The following is a 20515-nucleotide window of genomic DNA, read 5'->3' on the forward strand; positions in this document are numbered from 1 at the left end:
AATGGCAACACCACAGCCAATCACCAGCCACACGACCAGCACGCCGCGCTCGTTAGGCACCTGGTATTCCTGCAAACAATACTTCAAATTCAAGAGACGAGAAACTTCTTGGGCATTTTTGGAAAAAAAACTTGTAGGAAAAAGTATGAACGCCCAATTAATAGACCATTCCAAGAAAAAAAGACGACTACTGTAAGCAGAATATTTTACGAAAGAATTTTTAATTGAAAGTTTTATTTTTCCAATTTTATTACTAAACAAATTTATTTAAAACATAGCTATTGAGGTCATTAACCTCTACAAAACTTTGGATCCATCAATTTAAAATCACCCTGTATAAATTTTCTTTCTTTCAACATTCTTTAGTCACACAATCAGTATACGATACATATGATAGAAAGATGGCATACGAACCGTAATCCCCATTCTCCTGAGCCGAGTGGCAAATGGATCTTGTTCGAAGTACATCTGCCACATGTTGGTGAGATCCTCTTCATTTAGCCTGGGTTCCTGATCATCATCATACTCCAAGGACACGCCAAACTTGATCTCCACGCATTGCTCGAATTTGGGCCAGTTGTGGAAGCACTGCGCTCTGCTCACGATCTGTGTGGCTTCTAACCTGCAAGTTAAAAATCCTCTCCTATTATAGCTGTTGAGGGAAGGGGACGGGATATTTAGAGGCTAGGAAATGGCCCTATTTATCCTAATATGTTGGTAATTAATCAAATTCAATTTTAATACGTCGACATAAAATAACTTTTGGCATTGCTTGAACCATAACGAGATTGTGCTCTTCTAATTGGTGGAAGCCTAAATGGTAGTTGACAGAACTTTTGAATTACAGCTGTCACAATTTTAAACCTATCTACAGTTATGTTTTTCAATTTGTTCTTAAAAATAATGTTACTTTCGTTTTTTGATAAATGGAGCGTAATTTAAAAACAAAGTAAATGCGCAATTTTGCGACGCAGTTTATTTTAGTTTAACATTCGGCGTCGTTCCACCGGCCTGAATCCCGCAGCACTTGGCGCGCTGCCAAATGAGATACCATCGCCGTTCTGCGCACACCTGCATAACTGTCTCTGCCCGATGCTCTTTGCGACTCTGCACTATTTTTTTTTAAATTCTCTATTCCAAACACGCCAATATTCTTTGTAACTGGCACAAAAGAAAAACAATCACCCTAAAAGTCATTACGGTTGTTTGAAATCGCGACAAATCCCCTGTCAAAGCCGAAATGTAATTGACGTTTGTGAACGTTCGGAAAGTTAAATTCTTTTTAATTAATGTTCATTGGCGTGCAACTTTTTACTGTCAAAAAAAACAATTTGTGTAAGTATTTTTGTAATTATAATGCCATTGTTTTGGCAGAAAAATAAACCCTTAAGTCGAATGTTTGAAATCGCGCCAAAACTGCAAATATGGGTATGGAAGCCAAAAAATAATTACGTTTGTAAAGTTTTGAAAGTTATGACTGGTTAATTATTATTTGAATCATCGTGTTTGGTGTTAAATATTAAATGATGTGAGTCTGTACTTATTTTATGTTTATTTTACCTTTACCATTGCTAACCTTTCCCTGAAGCGAAATACATCATTTTCCATTTACCAACGTCATGCACACTATGAAGGATTGGACGGAAATTGCTCCGGTATTAGCAGGAAAGAAAAATAATATTAAATACCGTTAATGACTCTACGCTAACTAATTAATTTTAAAAACTAAATCTCAGCTAAATATTTACAAAGGACCCTTTGGTGTAAGATAAACTTATCAGTTCGGAAATAACGCAGACGGTAAATGATTTAAAACGAGATAACGAATTTGTCAACCTTTTATAATCTGTTATCTTTTTTGTTTCCTTTTGTGCGAACACGCGCTGAATTCGATTTTTAAATTTCTTTTTTTCTTAAATGGTACTACGCGACGCTGTTAGTGGCATTTTAATGTTGCAGTTAAATTATATATGAGATGATAATTTAAAAAAATCTTAACAAAGCAATTGTAGATAACATATGACCATGAAAAGTGCATTGAGCTATAAATAAAAGAGTATCATTTGTTGCGGTATCGCCCGCACTCGGGATATGTTAATAAACATTTATAAACCGACCTTCCGACGATAACTTCTATGTTACAATTTATTATATGACGCACGTTACAGCTTGTAAGATATATTGAAATTGAACTATTCATTATCTTATTTATGTTTATAAACTGAGTAACAAGAGAATGCATACTCTGTGGTTATCAAAGATTAAAAATTTTCCCGATTTAGGCACACATTATTTGACAATTCTGCCAACATATTAAATATCTTTCAGTACTTATATAGTCGTTTAAATTTAATTCATAAAAGACTTACCAAAAGGTGTTGCTGTAATTATCTTCTTAGTAAATATTTCTACATAACATTATCATATATTTTTCTATTTGAGACGGATTCTGCATACATCTATTATTTAGTTACATTATGATTTCTATCTAACGATCTATTAATTTGTATTTAAATAGTACAATAACGGCAGTCTTATTGAGAAATATTTACAACTTTTTGTAATGCGATATGTTTGACCGGGACAGATCTCAGACGATGCCAAAGTCTGCATAACCTAAAATGCAGCGAAAAAAATCGTCTCTCCAAATCTCATACAAGCTTTTCTTCAGCAAATTTAACAGGCGTTTTAGATTCATCTTTAGATTCCACGCTAGTAATGTTACCGGAATCATTATTATTATCGCTATCTCTATCTATCGCTACTGTTATTGCTGTTTCTATACTCTTCACACCGTTATTGTTATCTGTATGTTTATCTTCTTTTACGTTGAGATCAGCTTTCTTTGTGGCAGTTTTACGTAACGCGCTTTTCTCTGTACAATCTTTATTCTGCATTTGTGGATAATGATGCAGTATAGCTGTGGTGTTAAATGTTATTTTGCCATACTTAACGTATTCTTTTTGCTTCCTTTGTACATCTTTGCTTGTACAAGGCGCGTTGAATTCATCGCTGACTGGCGTTTCTTTTAATTTTACTTTATTATATTTAGGAGATACGTCAGTCTCGATTACATCTTTCGTTTCTTCTATTATATCTAAAGCGATTACTTTACTTTTTTTAATGTTCTCCATGTAAGCATTATATTTATTCATATCTACGGTATTGCTTTGTTTGAGTGGCAGCGAATTTGGCAATTTCTTCTGAGGTCTGTCCTCAGCCGTATATCACAATTGTTTCTGATCTGTTTGGCATTTGTTGAGTGTGGGGTCTGGTTTAGCCGCCGCGAGGTCGCAGACGGCGTTCATTAGCTATGTTTGCGACTGCACCATTGAAATGCTGGTCGTCTCGGTCGCGATGGTCGGCGCCGGGAATTCGTCCCCCGTCGAATCGTATATTGGGAACTCGCAGCACAACACGCATTTCAAAAACTTCGGCACTTCAACGTAAATAGCCGGCGGTATCGGTATCAAGGGTGACGTCGACGCCTTATAATACAAATAATCAGGGTTATCTCTGTACTTCTCGTCGGCGGATCGTTCCAGCAAAGGAATTCCTGATAAAAATAATATAATTGTCGTCGTAAATAACGGTGATAATACCGCGATGTATTCAATACCTTCGATTACGTTTAGTGATATTATAAAAAGGCCCCACCAAAGGACGACTTCGCCGAAGTAATTTGGGTGTCTGGAGAGACGCCAGAGGCCGTCGTTGCACCATCTGCCTTGGTTGGCTATCTCCTGTCTGAAGGCGAACTTTTGGAGATCCGCATAAGTTTCTATAAGCAATCCTATGACGAAAATCCCAGCGCCAGCGGAGTCGAGTGTTGTCATAGTTTTAGGTGCTTTTGGAAACGAATGATGAGGTGAATTCATGATGATTACTGGTAGACTGACGACGTACACCCAGACAGCTTGGAACGTATAGAATACAGCAAACCTTAGTGTATTACTTTTACGATCTTCGAATTGTTTATCTCTTCCTATATGGTATATTCTGTATATAAGATAGATAGATAGTCGTGCACCCCAGACGCAGACGAAGGCTGTGACCATCAGCTGTCGGCTATCGTAGTTCTTGAGGTGACTGCCTCCTTGACCGAGGAAGAACGTAAGAAGAGCTATTATGATAAAGTTGGCACCGCCTGTGAAATCTGTCACTTTGTCATTTTGAAATAACGAAGCGATTGTAAAGAACAGTATTTGCATTGCAACGGTTACCATCGCACTTATCGCGAAATTATTCCTATCTATTAAGGGCTCCATGTTTTTGTATATTTGACACTGATTTTATTTGGCATCGGAGAGTATTGGCTGTGGGTACGCGTGTCGCATTGCTGTTATTGTCGGACTCTACATCACTCGCGTTTTACACTGATGTTAGTTACGTAGAACATTTAATATTATTGTTTTAACTCATGGAGCGCGTGGTGTTTTATATAAAGCGTTGGTTACGCGAGCTTGGCACGCATGGAGGCATTCTACTGAAATAGACTTGACGTTTAATTCCGCGCATGCGTGGCAATTTTCAGAGCGCATGCGTGGAAAAAGCTCTGCGGAAAGGTACTGCGTGTATATACATTAATACGTAAAATTGTGAATATAGTTAGTTTAAAATCTCAATAATCATATATTAAACTCTGTCAAATTCGCAATTTTAATATCTCGATAGCTTGTTTCGACGAAGTGTCTTTATATTAAATTTAAACTTTAAAAAATTCGTAATAGTTTTATGACGTCACATATAGATAAGAGTTTTGTACAGGAAACATTTTGCTAATGAATAATTCGTAAAATGAATCATTTGACCGATGTTATTCTGCCTACTCATATTATAAATGTGAAAGTTTAGATGGATGGATGTTTGTCAGAGTTTATAGCCTTAACGACTGAACGGATCTCGATGAGATTTGGCATAGACGTAGATGATAGTCTGGAAGAATTAATGGGCTACTCACTTTTTTAATTTCACGTAGACGAGGTCGCGGGCGAAAACTAGTTTTGAATAATCCTAAAAATATATAAAGCGTTGGTGGCTCAGGGGTCTAAGCACTTGACTTGTAATCTACAGGTCTTGGGTTCGAATCCCACCGTACCAAAAAGTTTTTACATATCTGCGATGAAATTTTAAAAAATGTGAAAATGGACTACTGTGTTAGCGTTGACTGAGGCCTAGTCATTCATAACTCAGGTTACGCCCTCGCCCTGAGTAGGGACTTTAGTGTGGTAATGATTAAAATAATTTGTTTTCACAAACTGCATTATGGTTGTAATTACCTAATGTATCGCTTTTGTATATGCTAATTATAGTTTAAAAAAAACCTTTTTTGTATGGCTATTGAATATATTTGAATGGAGTAGGTGTTTGTTTAAATGAAAGCTGCGTTTTGTTTGCGAGCGGCATCTCATTTCGGGTTTATAGGTTATGCGTCTAACTGGGTCACTTGGCCACCTGTTTATCCCGACTAATTTAAAATGTATCTTTACATCATTGGTCGTAAACGGATATGGTACACACCGGATTTTGCAGTCTTATAATTTTGGAATTTTGTTATTCAACACGCCATTTTGTTGTGATATTTTTTATGTTTCTAATTTATTTTTAAATTGTGTTTTTTTACATAAGCACTAATTATTATTTACTAGCTTTTAATCGCGGCATCATCCGTTTTTCCAGACTATATTTTATATTTGGCACAAACATCGAAATCAGTTTCGTCGTTTTGGAGATAGTAACATCCAACCATCCATCCGTACTTCCGCATTTATAATACTAGTAACTAGCTTTCGCCCGCGACTCCATCCGCGCGAAATTAAAAAAAAAACAAAAGTGAGTATAGCCTGTGTTTTTCCAGACTATCTTCTACATCTGTACCAAATTTCATCGAATTCCGTTCAACAGTTTAGGCTACAAACTCTAACAAACATCCATCTAAACTTTCGAATTTGTTGTAATATTAGTATGAAGTATGATTGCACAATTTCACTATTTCTAATGCGTAACAAATGCTTTGTTAAATAAAGTGTTATTGTTTTACTTATCAATTTGGATTAAATGTCTACAGATGTAAGAATTGAGGTTGTAAATAAACACTGATAGTGTTCTGAATGATAATGAGATATTGACAGATAAATCCGAAACAAACAGTTGTTTTTATATATCTTTTAAAATAAAGATAGATTACATTTGAATTCTTCCATAAAACAGTAAAAAAAGTAATTTACAGACATATTACTTTTCGCCCGTGTCTCCGTCCGAGTGGAATTAAAAATAAACAAAAGTAAGCAGTCTATGTTTTCAGAATGCCAAATTACATCGAGATCCGTCAGAAGCGAGCGACATCGTTAGAAGCATCCGTACTTATATTTATACTAGCTGTTGCTCGCGACTTTGTCCACGTAAAATTAAAAAAACATACGCTATGTTACTCACAGATAAAATACCTTTCTAACGGTAAAAGATTTTTTAAATCGGCCCAGTAATTTTTGTGTTATTTCAATACATAAATATAAAAAAATTCTATTTATGGTATCCATGCTGGACAGTAACATTTTAATAAAAAGTACTTACGTTGTATTAAGTCCGTGTTCGATATTATTAGCGTTGATATACATGGTGGCCATATCAGCGATTATCTTGCGGAATTCCTCCACTTGCTGGTCGTTGAAGTTTTCAAGGGTTGTGCCTCCCAAGTTCAACGTGATCGTAGAATGTGGGAGAGGACGGATCGGCTCAGGGCTCGGCTCCGGTTCGAAATCGAAAGTGCTATGTCCTGTGAACAATTTGCTAGTAAATTAGTCAATACCTGGCATATTTGCATGTTAGGTACTGGGATGTGTTAACTCTAACGTGCTAGCTACTTTTCTAGTTGAATACTGGCATGCAATAAGTTATTACGGAATTAATTTTGGGACAGTAAAACCAGTATGATGAAGACAACGGGAGTACATTTGTCTATGACATGTCGCATCTCGTTGCCTACGATCTTGTAAATTGGCATGTATTCCAACCTATTGCATACGTCATAATTTTATACTACCGTGTATATACAATAAGTCTGTACAATATTTTGTCTCATATAGTTGTAACAGATTAGTAATATTTTTTATAATAGTGAACAGATAAACTCGGAGGTAAAAGCTAGTTGGTACATAATAATAGATAATAACATAATTGTAACAACATAATTAACTTAAATATGGCCTCCCGCCAGAATGGCGCGCTATTCTAATACGTCAGAATGACATTGACAGCTGTCATAGTGACGGGACGTCTTAACCGATGATGTTAGTCTTGCCCGATTTTCTTCCTAACAATACTCACTAAGTATTTTGACGCTGAAACTAAAACCCCTCATGAACTGCATCCCAGGTTTAGCTTCGAAACGAACGAACATCCGGTTCACGTCCAAGAATAAGTATTGACGCTTAGTTGCCAGAGTATAGGAGAATATTAGACCATTATTGCTAGATGAATCAACGCCACCTGTAATGAATAAAATATATTAAATAACACGCATAAAATTCAGAAAGTTAGGGTAGGGCGAGGTGGGGCGATTGACCGCCCTGGGCGCTGAAAGTATAGGGACATCGCAGACGCATAAAAGGGCGTCATGTCCATGACGTCTTTTTCGTATGTGTGTTGTATTAAAGTTATCGAATGCCAACACGCCCAAAATACATAAAATTTCTCATTCAGACAGAAATACGTTAAAGTAATGTTTAGAAACGAAAATTTCAAAATTTTCTTACCTGGTTTGACTAAAAGATAATCTCCAATGTGACCGTTGACGGCAAAATCAGTAATATTAAATTCAATACCCTCCCCATCTCCGTAGAATATCCAATCTATGATGTTATTAGTGGGGTAGTTACTGGGGTAATTAGGGGATGTTACCACCACGGGGTCCTCGCTTAATGTTATATGTATAGGAGCGATGTGTTTGTCGAAATTCTCCGATTTGAAATTGAAATCTTCGGCATGTTTGTGTATGAACTTTTCTAATACTTCATCGTTTTCGGATTTAACAACGTAATTATAATCTGTATCGTTTAAATTAAGTTTATTGTTGTCTGTTGTTTCCACTTTTGTAGTAACTTCTGGAATCATTTCCGCATCTGGTTCCTTAACTCCATCGCTTGGGCTTAAGGCGTCATTCAAATACTCTATTGGGTGTGGTTTATGTTTGCTTTCTTCTTCAGATCTCGTATCATCAGGAAAAGCCTCCTCTTTCTTCGTTTTCTTACCGAGTAATACATCTAAATTACCATCGTCTATGTTCTCGTAGTCACCAGCCAGATCTATATAAGCTTTATAAATTTCGTCCAATTCTTTTTCGTCATCAGAAACGGTGTCGTTAAATGAGTTTGTATCGTTCAAATTATCTGACATTTTACTCAAAGCTAACATATCGTCGTATGCTTCTTCGAAATTCTTCAGATTGTCTTCATCTACTTTTAAAATGTCTTCCAATTCTTTAGAATCAAATTTCTTTATCTCATCATCAAATTTATCGTCTGTGCTATTTAATATTTTTCTCGTTTCTTCTATTGTGTCATTTAAATTAGATGTATCTGTACTTAAAGGTAATACTTCCAAAAAGTCATTCTTACCCTCATCTTCTTTCAAAATATCCTTCGTTTCTTGTAATATTTCATCAGTTTTATTTTTATTTACATTATCCTGGTCCAATATGTCATTAGTATCTGCATCAAATTTATTAATAGGGTTCAATGGTTTTACTTTGTCATTTTTAGCATCCTTGGTGTCATCCAGAGACTCTTTGATTCTATTTAAATCAGCTACATCGGCTGCTATGTCTTCCAAAGCATCTAAACTATCATCCAAGCTTTCATCAGATTCCTTATCTTTATTTTCAATAGCAATTTCATCATCTTCGCCTTTAGAACGATTATCTTCGATCTGATAATCTTCTAAGTCGACGTCAGCGGAATCAATACCGAACTGATCTTCAACATCGCTTCTAAAGTCCTCTATTTCTTGAGCAACTTTACGATCATTCTCCGCTTCTATGTCATTTCGTATTTTATTCTCTCCTAAATTATCTTTGTCTTCTGAGCTGATGATGCCCAGTTTTTGTAGCTCGTCGTCATACCAATCGTAATTTGTATCGTCTTGCCAATAATCAGGGAAATGGTCTCCGTCTATCTGAAGAGCTGGAACAAAGAAATACATATTTATTTATGACTTTTATTTACTAGCCTGTACTTAAAGTAAACACGACCTCGGTGCTAAGGTTATTTTTACTTAGTAGTCTTTAGTCTTTAGAAGACTAAAGACTACTAAAGACACCTTATTTTTACTTTACTTCAAGTTAAAAATAGCGTATAAATAAAAGGAAAACATTTAATAATACAAACAAGGAAAGAGTTAAGAAAAGTTAACAAAAAACTAAGTAAGTTATGTTATTCTAGATGGTGAAATCTGTCTGTAAAATGTGAAAAATGTGTCTGTAGGAAAAAACATTGATATACGGCTTTTTTTTTCATTGTCCCGTCGTGTGCCACTCTCTGCTATCTGATTGTGTATTTGTAAGTCTATTTCATAGCAAGGTATAAGGCAATTTTTCTTAAGTGGAACACGGCGGATTGCCGCGATTGTACTATATAGCAAGCTATTTCAGGCCTAACATACAATGACATACTCGTATAGACCATTCACTCACCTATTGACCTATGATGCAAAATGGCGCCGATATGTGAAGCGAAAACTTCCACTAACTGCTATATGCAGTTGTTAGGTATATGATCCCACTTAGGTTAGGAGTCTACCCTAGGGGTGATGTTATAGTTCAGTAGTTTATCAGAATTTCTTTATATGTATACTGTGCATTTATTAAATTTATTTCGTTATTTCTTTTTTAATATTACAAGCTATTGAATAAATCTCAAACATTCTTCTATACTAATATAATAAAGTGTAAACACACACTACTTTGTGACGTAAGATGTCAGCAATCACAGCATACTTTTGAACAATTCTTTCTTTAATAAAAAGCCCTACACTTACGACACGCTTTAGGCTATATATTTTTTACGCTATTTGACTTGGGGGATAAATAAAGTGGAAAAAAATATTTTATCTGGGAAAGGGACCATTAACTACTAGATGCCATTAAGAAAGCAAGTTTGCCATGGTATGTCATCACATGTCATTTTGACGTTTGTAATTGATAATTTGACACATGTAAACAATAAAATAAAATTTTCATAATTTTATGCGGATGAAGTCGCACGGGAACAGCTAGTTAGTATATGTTTAAACTATCGTTTCAATCTAAAAATAATATGATTTTTATGTAACTTTATAAAGCATAAATAATTGTTTTATACAAGTTTCTTAATAGAAAATGTACAATTTAATTTTCCTTGTTTTCATCAATTTTGATTTGAACGCTGCATTAAATGACGTCACGGGGGCTGACGTCACGAAGTCCTACGTCATCTCAGATCTACGCGTTAAACTTTTAGGTTATGAAAGATGTTTTACGTGTTTATTTATTTATAATTATTGTAGAAAACGGATAAATATGATTATGTAATAATTTCCATTATAATGTTATCAGCAATAGTTTACAATTTGCGTTCGGGTTTTCCCTCGAGGTGAAATAAAACAATATTTGCTTAGACGTATATTATACCTTACAGACTATATATAATAAATTATTAATATTAAAGGTAAATAAAGTATTTGAATATGGTGGCTTGAGTTGGATATTCTTTTTACTCTACAATTAAAATTATATTCTGCGCTGACTCGAACGATATTCTGAGACGCCAAGTTTAAAAAAAAAAACAATCCAAATTGCACGTTTTCTTAAGTATATTGTAGTTTAAATAAACTTAAGTTTTTTTCATCTATAGTGTTCACAACCAGTGGTCCGCTGACCAAATCATGGTCTGTGAATAATTATAAATTTAACAATAAGGGAGCTCTCGCGTTAGAAGATTGCGGAAGTAATACAAGCCCTTAGGAAAAAGGCGCCCTTTATGTCCAAAGCCCTGGGCGGTCGCCCCACTCTGCCCTTCATCAACCCTGGTAATAGTGGTACATAAGTCTCTGCTAAAAATAATAATAAAAGGTTGGCAATCTCTGCTCTAAATTAACACAATAAATAGTATTCTCGTAAATCCGAATGGCATTTGCAATAACTACAAATACTTAAAAACATGATGCGTCATGTTATGAATCACATCTCAATCAAACTGGCAGCCATTTTGAAAAATATTGCTCGTAACTTCGTATTGTCATAATAATTTTTTTGACTATGTTATACGTATTTTAACTTATTTAGCTTGTTTTATTGTATGATTCTTTTGTTAATTTTTGGACAGAACAATTTGAAAACAAAATTAATCTTGTTAATCCAATATTTTCAACTGGTATTGCCCTTGCTAAATCCACTACTTTCTTTATTAGAGAAAGGTGGAAAGGGAATAAGGCATCCTGCTCGCACACTTAACTACTCATTTTTGATTAATGTATCATCATCTTGCCCTTATCCCTACAAAGGGTCGGCACAATATGTGTTGCTCCATACATCTCTATCAGTCATATCTGAATCCACTCCTTTCTTAAGCATATCCTCTTCACACAATCCATTCATACTTTCTTCCGTTCTTCTACCTTTGTAGCCACATTCATTCTTAACACTTTCTGGTTTATGTCCCGATCTCGTCGTATATGTCCATACTACGCTTTTGCTTCTCAATTTCTCCACCACTGGCGGTATTTTCAAACTTCCTCTAATATACAAATTCTTCTTTGAACAATGTATTCAGAATTTAATATTTCTAAATGATAGATTGCAATTGGCTCATAAAATGCTGCATATCTATAAGGGCCACAATTGTATTGATTAAGTCTCTTTGTTATCAACAATTGATAAATTAATAAGTCATGAAATTACAATTGAAATAAGGTTACTAATTATTGTATAACAATCGAGTTCACTTTCGAAAGCCACGTTTTCAGATGTTACAAGTAACAGTGACCATCCTAAGGGCCTGTCCCACCGAATTGTAAATAGTCTGATCTCCATCCAACGTGTAAATGGAATTCTTTATCTTATTTTTTTATTCACCGGGGTTCAGGTGGCCGAGCGCAAATGGCGCTTAGCCTAAACCTCGTTTATGTGTAACTAAGCTCGAGAGCTCCCTCACGAGCTCGACACATGCAGTTACTTCGTTATTATTACCGGATTGGGGTTTACCTTTTCGACAGTGACGTCATTTTTAAGCTATCTGAGCCTCTATCAGTCAGTGGTGGGACAAGTCCTAAGTAAATTTATTTAATTGTCCATACATTTGCGTAATTGTTAGTAAATGTATGTTTTAATAAACAGTAATGTAAAAATACGTGAGATATGTAAAGTAAAACTTTAGTAATGTATTACTAAACGAGAATATCGTAACAGCTGACATTAGTGTAGTATATTTATTTATAATTTTATTACAAACTCTATAAAATTATAATTATACTAGCTTTCGCCTGATACTCCGTTCGCGAGGAATTAAAAAAAAATCAAAAGTGAGTAGCCTATGTGTTCTTCCAGCCTGTCCTCTACATCTATGTTAAATTTCATTGAGATCCGTTCAGCTGTTTTGGCTACAAACTCTAACAAACATCCATCCACCTAAATTTTCGCATTTATAATATTAGTAAGTATGATTAGACGCAGGAGTAAAACAATATTTTTGGGATTAAAATTCCCACAAATAACATAAATTTCCTATTTTCTAATTCTAACCCTAAAATTTTGTAATTTGGGAAATAAAGAAAACACATATCGTCAGAAAGAGAAAAAAAGTATAGTAAAAGTAATATGCTAAATGGAAAAATAATAGATAAAGGTATAAAAACATTTAAAGATAAATTACTAATGTATCCTACATTTGAACCTAATTAAATACTAAAATTAATTACTACAGGTAATAACACATAGGGAAAAATAACAATTACTGTGATAATCCACCATTGCGATATTTGTACATCATTTTCCCTTTTGATTAAAAAGAAATTTAAGCATAACCACTGATAATACGAAACTTATTGTTTTGGTACAACATAGAGTAACGTAACATAGAGTAACAAAGAGTATGAATGCATCATAAACAAATATTGTAAACAGGATGCGGGTAATCCCTAACCGGATAAAATCCGGATGTAATCAGTTGCATAGATCACTCCGGGTGCGACGACCGGATAACGAAGAACTATTGCACAATATATCCCATTGAAAAACACGTCTTAATATTGTAAACTTCATATAATCAAGGAATATATTTTCATGTAATGGCCGGTTTACATTATTCCAGTCCAGCGATGAAAATCAGCGCTGGATTACACATGAATAGTTCGATGGTCAAAGGTAGGCTAGTGAAAATACTTTTACAATTTCAGACTCTTAAGAGCAGTAGCCTCCCTCTCTCTCTCTCACTCTAGGGGATGCTGCTGCCCTCCCCCTCCTGGAGACCGCCATGTTAAATAAATGTAAGCCCACACTGACTGGTCACAGGATTACAAGACTGGAATAATGTAGACCGAGCGTTACAATTACTATGTTATCATAAAAAATAACTACAATAGGTATATTTGCAACAAAAAGACTATAAATAGTGTATCTCGAATAATCTATTGAATTTACTTTGTAACCGTGATACAACTGTTGCGAATCAATTTTCTCTACGGTAATCAAACAGCCCAGGGCGCCGGGCATAAAGGGGCGCCGTAGTAATGTCGCCCAGGGCGGCGATATGCCAAAACTGACACCGAAACACCATGAGGGAAATTTATTTGTTGCAAAAATGCATTGATTCACGTTTCTTTTTACTTGTTTTGACAGAATTTGATGTCTGGTTTATACCAGATCGTAATCGGTATGAAATCGACCGAGACGTAGGACACAAACAGGATGGGTACATCTCAAAGCATAATACATCCAGATAAAAATAGAACGGATTAATTTAGATACACGTCCTCCTATAGAAGAATCTAGAACGCAACATCTGATTAATCACTCCTACATATCTATTTTATATCAACAAAACTTTAAAACAAATAATAATAATAAAACACCATCGCAAAACGGTTATGCGCGTCTTAATACACAACAGAATAAAAAAAATACATTGAAAAAACTATTAAAACACCACAGATTATAAAAAAATAAAATATTTAAAGTAAAATTACCTTGAACACTGAAAGATATTGATAAAAGAGCGATGTAAATCCAATATTTATCCATTGTTTTGTCACTAACTTGTGCGCGCACGCACGTCTGTGTATCACGGGTCGCGAGACCGCACTGAGGCGTTTAGTGATGACGTATCACTTCGTGTTATCATTAACGTGATAACAACCGATTATGATACCTTCGAACGTGTGATAATGCATCGCTTTCTTGTTAATGATAAGAAAATTTTATAGGAATGCTTTGATAAACATGTTTTCCTTTGTTCGCGTTTTTGGTTACTTTTTCATGTTTTAAAAATAAATCAATTACTCTACGACCTCGTCACAGCGTCGCTTAATCTATGATTCAATTCCTGGAACAATTCAACACTACTTCCATATTTATTTTCAATTTTATTTACACTTTATTCGTCCATTTCTATTAGTTCACATTTTTTACACTAATTGAATCACTCATAGATGTCTCGTGTTTACTTAAACATACCCTTAGTACAGACTTTGATACTAAATCCATACTGAGGGATCTTGTACTGAGAAGTTCAGTTCAAATCGTAAATTTAAAACATCTTATTTAATCGGTTATGTTTCGTTCGTTCGTTATTTAAATTCTTCTTGTATGTGAGAAAACGTTTTTTTAAACCATCAATTATTCAACAGATAAGTGTGTGTAGAAAATGCACTCAATTTAAATATATTTTTAATTTCCATTGTAATATAATTGTAAATAAATATTTTGCCAAATTGCAGAACGTATAAGAAAGTCATGTTTCTTAGTAACATTATAAATGGAAAATTGGATGGATGTTTGTTAGGCTTTGTAGCCTAAACTGCTGAAAGGATCTCGATAAAATGTAGTGTATAGCCTAGAAGAACACTTAGGTTACTAACATTTCTTTTTATTTCCACGCGGACAGAGTCGCGGGCGAAAGCTAGTATTAATATACATAAAATCGGGAGCGACCGCTAGTATTAACAGAGTTTGGTTCTACTAGTTGACGTCATAATTTTGTTTACAGATGTGACCTTGAGCGGAGAGTGTGACTCAATCTGAAACACTGGTGTACGTTGACAAGAAAACATCTAAAAATGGTTGACTATTACCTTGAAAAAAATAGATTTAAGTATAAATGTTAAATAAGACAGATAACATCATTTTTACGCTGAGTTTTATTAAGAAATTAATTTTTTAGGAAAATTTCATGGACACTGCGTAAATGCAAAAAATAAACAAATCATAAAACAATGTACTGAAATCAAAGAAAACTGATATAGTAACATCTATTTAAAAATTTAAGATTAGCAAAAAGCCAACATCACGCGGTGTTCCCAGGCGGTCACCCATCCAAGTACTGACCGCGCCCGACGTTGCTTAACTTCGGTGATCGGACGAGAACCGGTGTATTCAACGTGGTATGGACGTTGGCGAAAGCTGCAGACAAATAGATCAACGTAACTGTAGAAATGACGTCATTATAAAATGCATATACATAACAAAAAAAACTTTGTTTTTGAAATACAATAAGAATTAAAAACACTTGAAATACTGTAATAATTTGTTGTATTCAGTATATTTCATAACTTCATTACAACAACAATAATTGATATTTTAAAGTGCATTAGAAATATTTATTTTAGAGAATTGAAATATCAAAAATGACGTCATTTATACAATTATGTTGATCTATTTGTCTCCACCGTTCGCCAACGTCCATACCACGTTGAATACACCGGTTCTCGTCCGATCACCGAAGTTAAGCAACGTCGGGCGCGGTCAGTACTTGGATGGGTGACCGCCTGGGAACACCGCGTGATGTTGGCTTTTTGCTAATTTTATAGTTATTTTGTTGAAATTTTATTTCAACTTTCTTATTTGCAACCACACATGTAAACTTCACCAGATTTTTATTTTGCTTTGTTATAACAACTTGATCTGCTTCATTTTGCATTTATGCAGTTTCTTTTATATTTTCCTACCAACTTCATTAAGCATAAAAACAAATTCTATCCATTACCTGTCTTATCCGACGCCTAAATTTTAATCTTTTTTTTACATCCCACAGCATCATCTCTTAGAAAAAAAAATATTATATTTTAAACAACTAATTACCAAAAATTTGTAATAGATGGCGCTGTTTGATTTTGATGATTATTTTTTTAATTACTTGTTTTATTTTTAGAAAGCTTTATCTACATAGAGGTATTCATTATTTTTTCAGGTATCGATGAAACAGCAAACCGAACTTTTCGTAGAAATATCTCATCACGCGCACAAAGTACATCATCCTAAATAATTTACTAAAGAATACAAAAAACTTGTAAACGCTATGCCTAAAGATCTAATTATATGTTGTAAAATATATAAAATATCAATAAAAGACGAACAAAGGAGTGTTTAAACATATGAAAAGTTTACATTTTCTAGTAATTTCAATTATAGAATTAGGTATAAGTTTGTAATAAAATCGATTTTATAATTTTAATAAATGCTTGTGGTATTTCAAAGGTATTTTTGTTCTTATTTTATGTCTAATTTTTTACTGTATTTAAATAACCATCGGAAAATATTGAGTTTTTGTTTCAAAAATGAACCTAACTACTTCCAACGCCATATGTTATCTTTAGAAATAAACTCAAATGTTGATTTTTCTAGTCTGTTTAAACAAAGTAATTGAAAGTCTACGTATTAATCTATACCTTTATTATAAAGAGAAAAGAATTGTATTTTTGTAAGTATTGAAATAACTCAGAAACTACTTGGCCGTTTTTGGAAATTATTTTACTGTTAGAAAGGTAATTTATTTGTGAGTAACATAGGCTATATTTTTTAATATTTTTTTTATGTTTCTCGCAGACAAAGTCGCGAGCAACTGCTAGTATGCTAATATATAAAACGTAAGTTCATAAAATTAAATTTTAACTTACTTTTAAATAATGTTTAAATCGTTAACGATTACTTTTAAAAGTAAAAATTAAAAATGTTACCATTATTTTTTGTTTCATTATAATATTATGTAATAACTATTTAAAATTGTATAAAAGACAAATATGAAAACGTGTTTTTTTAAATTACCACAAGCACAATTAGTTTAATGAGGTAATGAGTTCATATAAGGTTTTTATAAAATAACATCTATTTTTTATCCGCAAAGAAATTAGTTTCAAATTATTACGCAATATAGCAAAGTTCTACTAATATTATAAATGCAAAAGTATGAACGAATGTTTGTTACTTCGTACTTCTGAATATTGATAAAAATCACAGATATAGAAAATAGTCTTGAAGAGCACATAGACTACTAATCAAAAATATTGAGTACCCCCTTCTTTTGGGAACTTGGTCAAAAAAACTAGCAAAAAGCCAACATCACGCGGTGTTCCCAGGCGGTCACCCATCCAAGTACTGACCGCGCCCGACGTTGCTTAACTTCGGTGATCGGACGAGAACCGGTGTATTCAACGTGGTATGGACGTTGGCGAACGGTGGAGACAAATAGATCAACATAATTGTATAAATGACGTCATTTTTGATATTTCAATTCTCTGAAACAAATATTTCTAATGTACTTTAAAATATCAATTATTGTTGTTGTAATGAATTTATGAAATATACTGAATACAACAAATTATTACAGTATTTCTTTTAACAAGTGTTTTTAATTCTTATTGTATTTCAAAAACAAAAGTATTTTTTTTTATGTATATGCATTTTATAATGACGTCATTTGTACAATTATGTTGATCTATTTGTCTGGAGCATTCGCCAACGTCCATACCACGTTGAATACACCGGTTCTCGTCCGATCACCGAAGTTAAGCAACGTCGGGCGCGGTCAGTACTTGGATGGGTGACCGCCTGGGAACACCGCGTGATGTTGGCTTTTTGCTAGTTTTTTTTTTTTGTATATTTAACTAACTTTTGCCTGACATCGCGCGAAAATAAAAAATAAACTTGATTTAACTAATCAAGTGAATATCAGACTATATTCTACATCTGTGACTTTCCTCGACATTTGGAGATACGTTAACATTTGCAATTTGCTTTATAACATTAGTAGTTTTGCAAATTACGTAATAATTTGAAACTATTTTCTTTGCGAACCGTGCATAGTAATTAGAATTAATAAAAGTTATTTTATTAAAAACCTTTTATGAACTTACTAGTTCCAATTATGTTTGTGGTAATTAAAAAACACGTTTTTTTAATAATGTCTTTTATTACGTTATCAAATTATTACAATACAATTTAACAAAATTATTACAAATTTTATAAAGAAAAAACTACTGGTAACATTTTTAGTTATTAGTTATAACAATGTATCCAAATTTAATTTAACAGCACATATGATTCACATTTTAAACTTTGAATTATTTCGTTTAGAATGACTAGAAATATCAACATTTGAGTTTATTTCTAGATATCTCTAGAAATAAACTCAAATGTTGTATATTATCATAGATGGCGCAGTTTATTCTTTAAACGGAAATCTGTCAATACTTTTCAACACTTACTATTAAAATACAGTCAAAAATTACACAAAAATTAAGTACAAAAATACCTTTGAAATACCATAAATGTTTATTAAAATCTGCAACCGATTTTATTACAAAACTTCCCCTAATTCTATAATTGAAATTACTAGAAAATATAAACTTTGTATATCTTGAAACACTTATTTGTTCGTCTTTTATTGTTATTTTTTATATTTTAGAACATATAATTAGATCGTATACTTAACGTGGAAGCTATATTAAAATATTTAGGCATTGCCTTTAAAAGTTTTTTGTACTCTTCAGTAAATTCTTCAGGATGATATATTTTGTGCGCGTGATGAGATATTTCTACGAAAGGTTCGGTTTGCTGTTTCTTCGTTACCTGAAAAAATAATGAATACCTCTATGTAGATATAGCTTTCTAAAAATAAAACAAGCAATTTAAAAATATTCAACAAAATCTAACAGCGCCATCTATTACACATTTTTGGTAATCAGTTGTTTAAAATATAATGTTTATTTTCTAAGAGATGATGCTGCGAAATATAAAAAAGATTTAAATTTAGGTGTTTGTTTTTATGCTTAATTAAGTTGGTAGGAAAAGATAAAAGAAACTGCATAAATGTAGAATGAAGCAGATCAAGTCAATTAATGATAACATAGTGAAATAAAAAACTGGTGATGTATACATGTGTAAATAAGAAAGTTGAAATAAAATTTCAACAAAATTACTATAGTAATTTTGTTGAAACAATATTATAAAATGCATATACATAACAAAACATTATTTTGTTTTTGAAATACAATAAGAATTGAAAACAAATGTTACAAGAAATACTGTATTAATTTGTTGTATTTAGTATATTTCATAGATTCATTACAGCAAAAATAATTAACACTTTAAGGTGCATTTGAAATACTTATTTCATAGAATTAAAATATCAGAAATGACGTCATTTGTACAATTATGTTGATTTATTTGTCTGCACCATTCGCCAACGTCCATACCACGTTGAAAACACCGGTTCTCGTCCGATCACCGAAGTTAAGCAACGTCGGGCGCGGTCAGTACTTGGATGGGTGACCGCCTGGGAACACCGCGTGATGTTGGCTTTTTGCTAGTTTTTTTTTTGTTTATCTAACTAGCTTTTGTCTGTGACATCGCGCGATAATAAACTTTATTTAACTAATCAAGTGAATATCAGACTTTCGGCGACATTTGGAGATACGTCAATATTTGCCATTTGCTTTATAATATTAGTAGAGTTGTACATATTGCGTTATAATTTGAAACTAATTTCTTTGCGGACAATAATGAGAAGCTATTTTATAAAAACCTTTTAACAACTTACTAGTTCCAATTATGTTTGTGGTAATTAAAAAACACGTTTTTTAATAATGTCTTTTATTACGTTATGAAATTATTACAATACAATTTAACAAAATTATTACAAATTATATAAAGTAACAACTACTGGTAACATTTTTAGTTATTAGTTATAACAATGTAGCCAAATTTAATTTAACAGCACATATAATTCATATTTTAAACTTTGAATTATTTCGTTTAGAATGACTAGAAATATCAACATTTGAGTTTATTTCCAGAGATAATAGATGGCGCAGTTTATTCTTTAAATGGAAAACTGTCAATACTTTCCAACACTTACTATTAAAATACAGTCAAAAATTACACAAAAATTAAGAACAAAAATACCTTTGAAATATTATAAATATTTATTAAAATCATGCAACCGATTTTATTACAAACATAAAACTAATTTTATATTTGAAATTACTAGAAAAT

General features: G+C 33.1%; 1 protein-coding gene across 1 annotated transcript in view; it reads right to left on the reverse strand.

Moving 5' to 3' along the window:
* Positions 1-14343, reverse strand: part of LOC106108715 — an 18272-nt gene extending 3929 nt beyond the window's left edge. The window contains exons 1-6 of the mRNA XM_013289976.1: positions 14215-14343; positions 7755-9179; positions 7327-7488; positions 6574-6775; positions 415-622; positions 7-69 (exon numbers count right to left, since the gene is read on the reverse strand). Coding sequence (XP_013145430.1) covers positions 7-69; positions 415-622; positions 6574-6775; positions 7327-7488; positions 7755-9179; positions 14215-14269 — 2115 coding nt within the window. The 5' untranslated portion in view covers positions 14270-14343. The remainder of the gene's footprint in view (positions 1-6; positions 70-414; positions 623-6573; positions 6776-7326; positions 7489-7754; positions 9180-14214) is intronic.
* Between the last annotated feature and the right edge of the window lie 6172 nt (positions 14344-20515).

Source organism: Papilio polytes, unplaced genomic scaffold, assembly GCF_000836215.1.
Source record: "Papilio polytes unplaced genomic scaffold, Ppol_1.0 DF821400.1, whole genome shotgun sequence".
In the NCBI taxonomy this organism is placed as follows: domain Eukaryota; kingdom Metazoa; phylum Arthropoda; class Insecta; order Lepidoptera; family Papilionidae; genus Papilio; species Papilio polytes.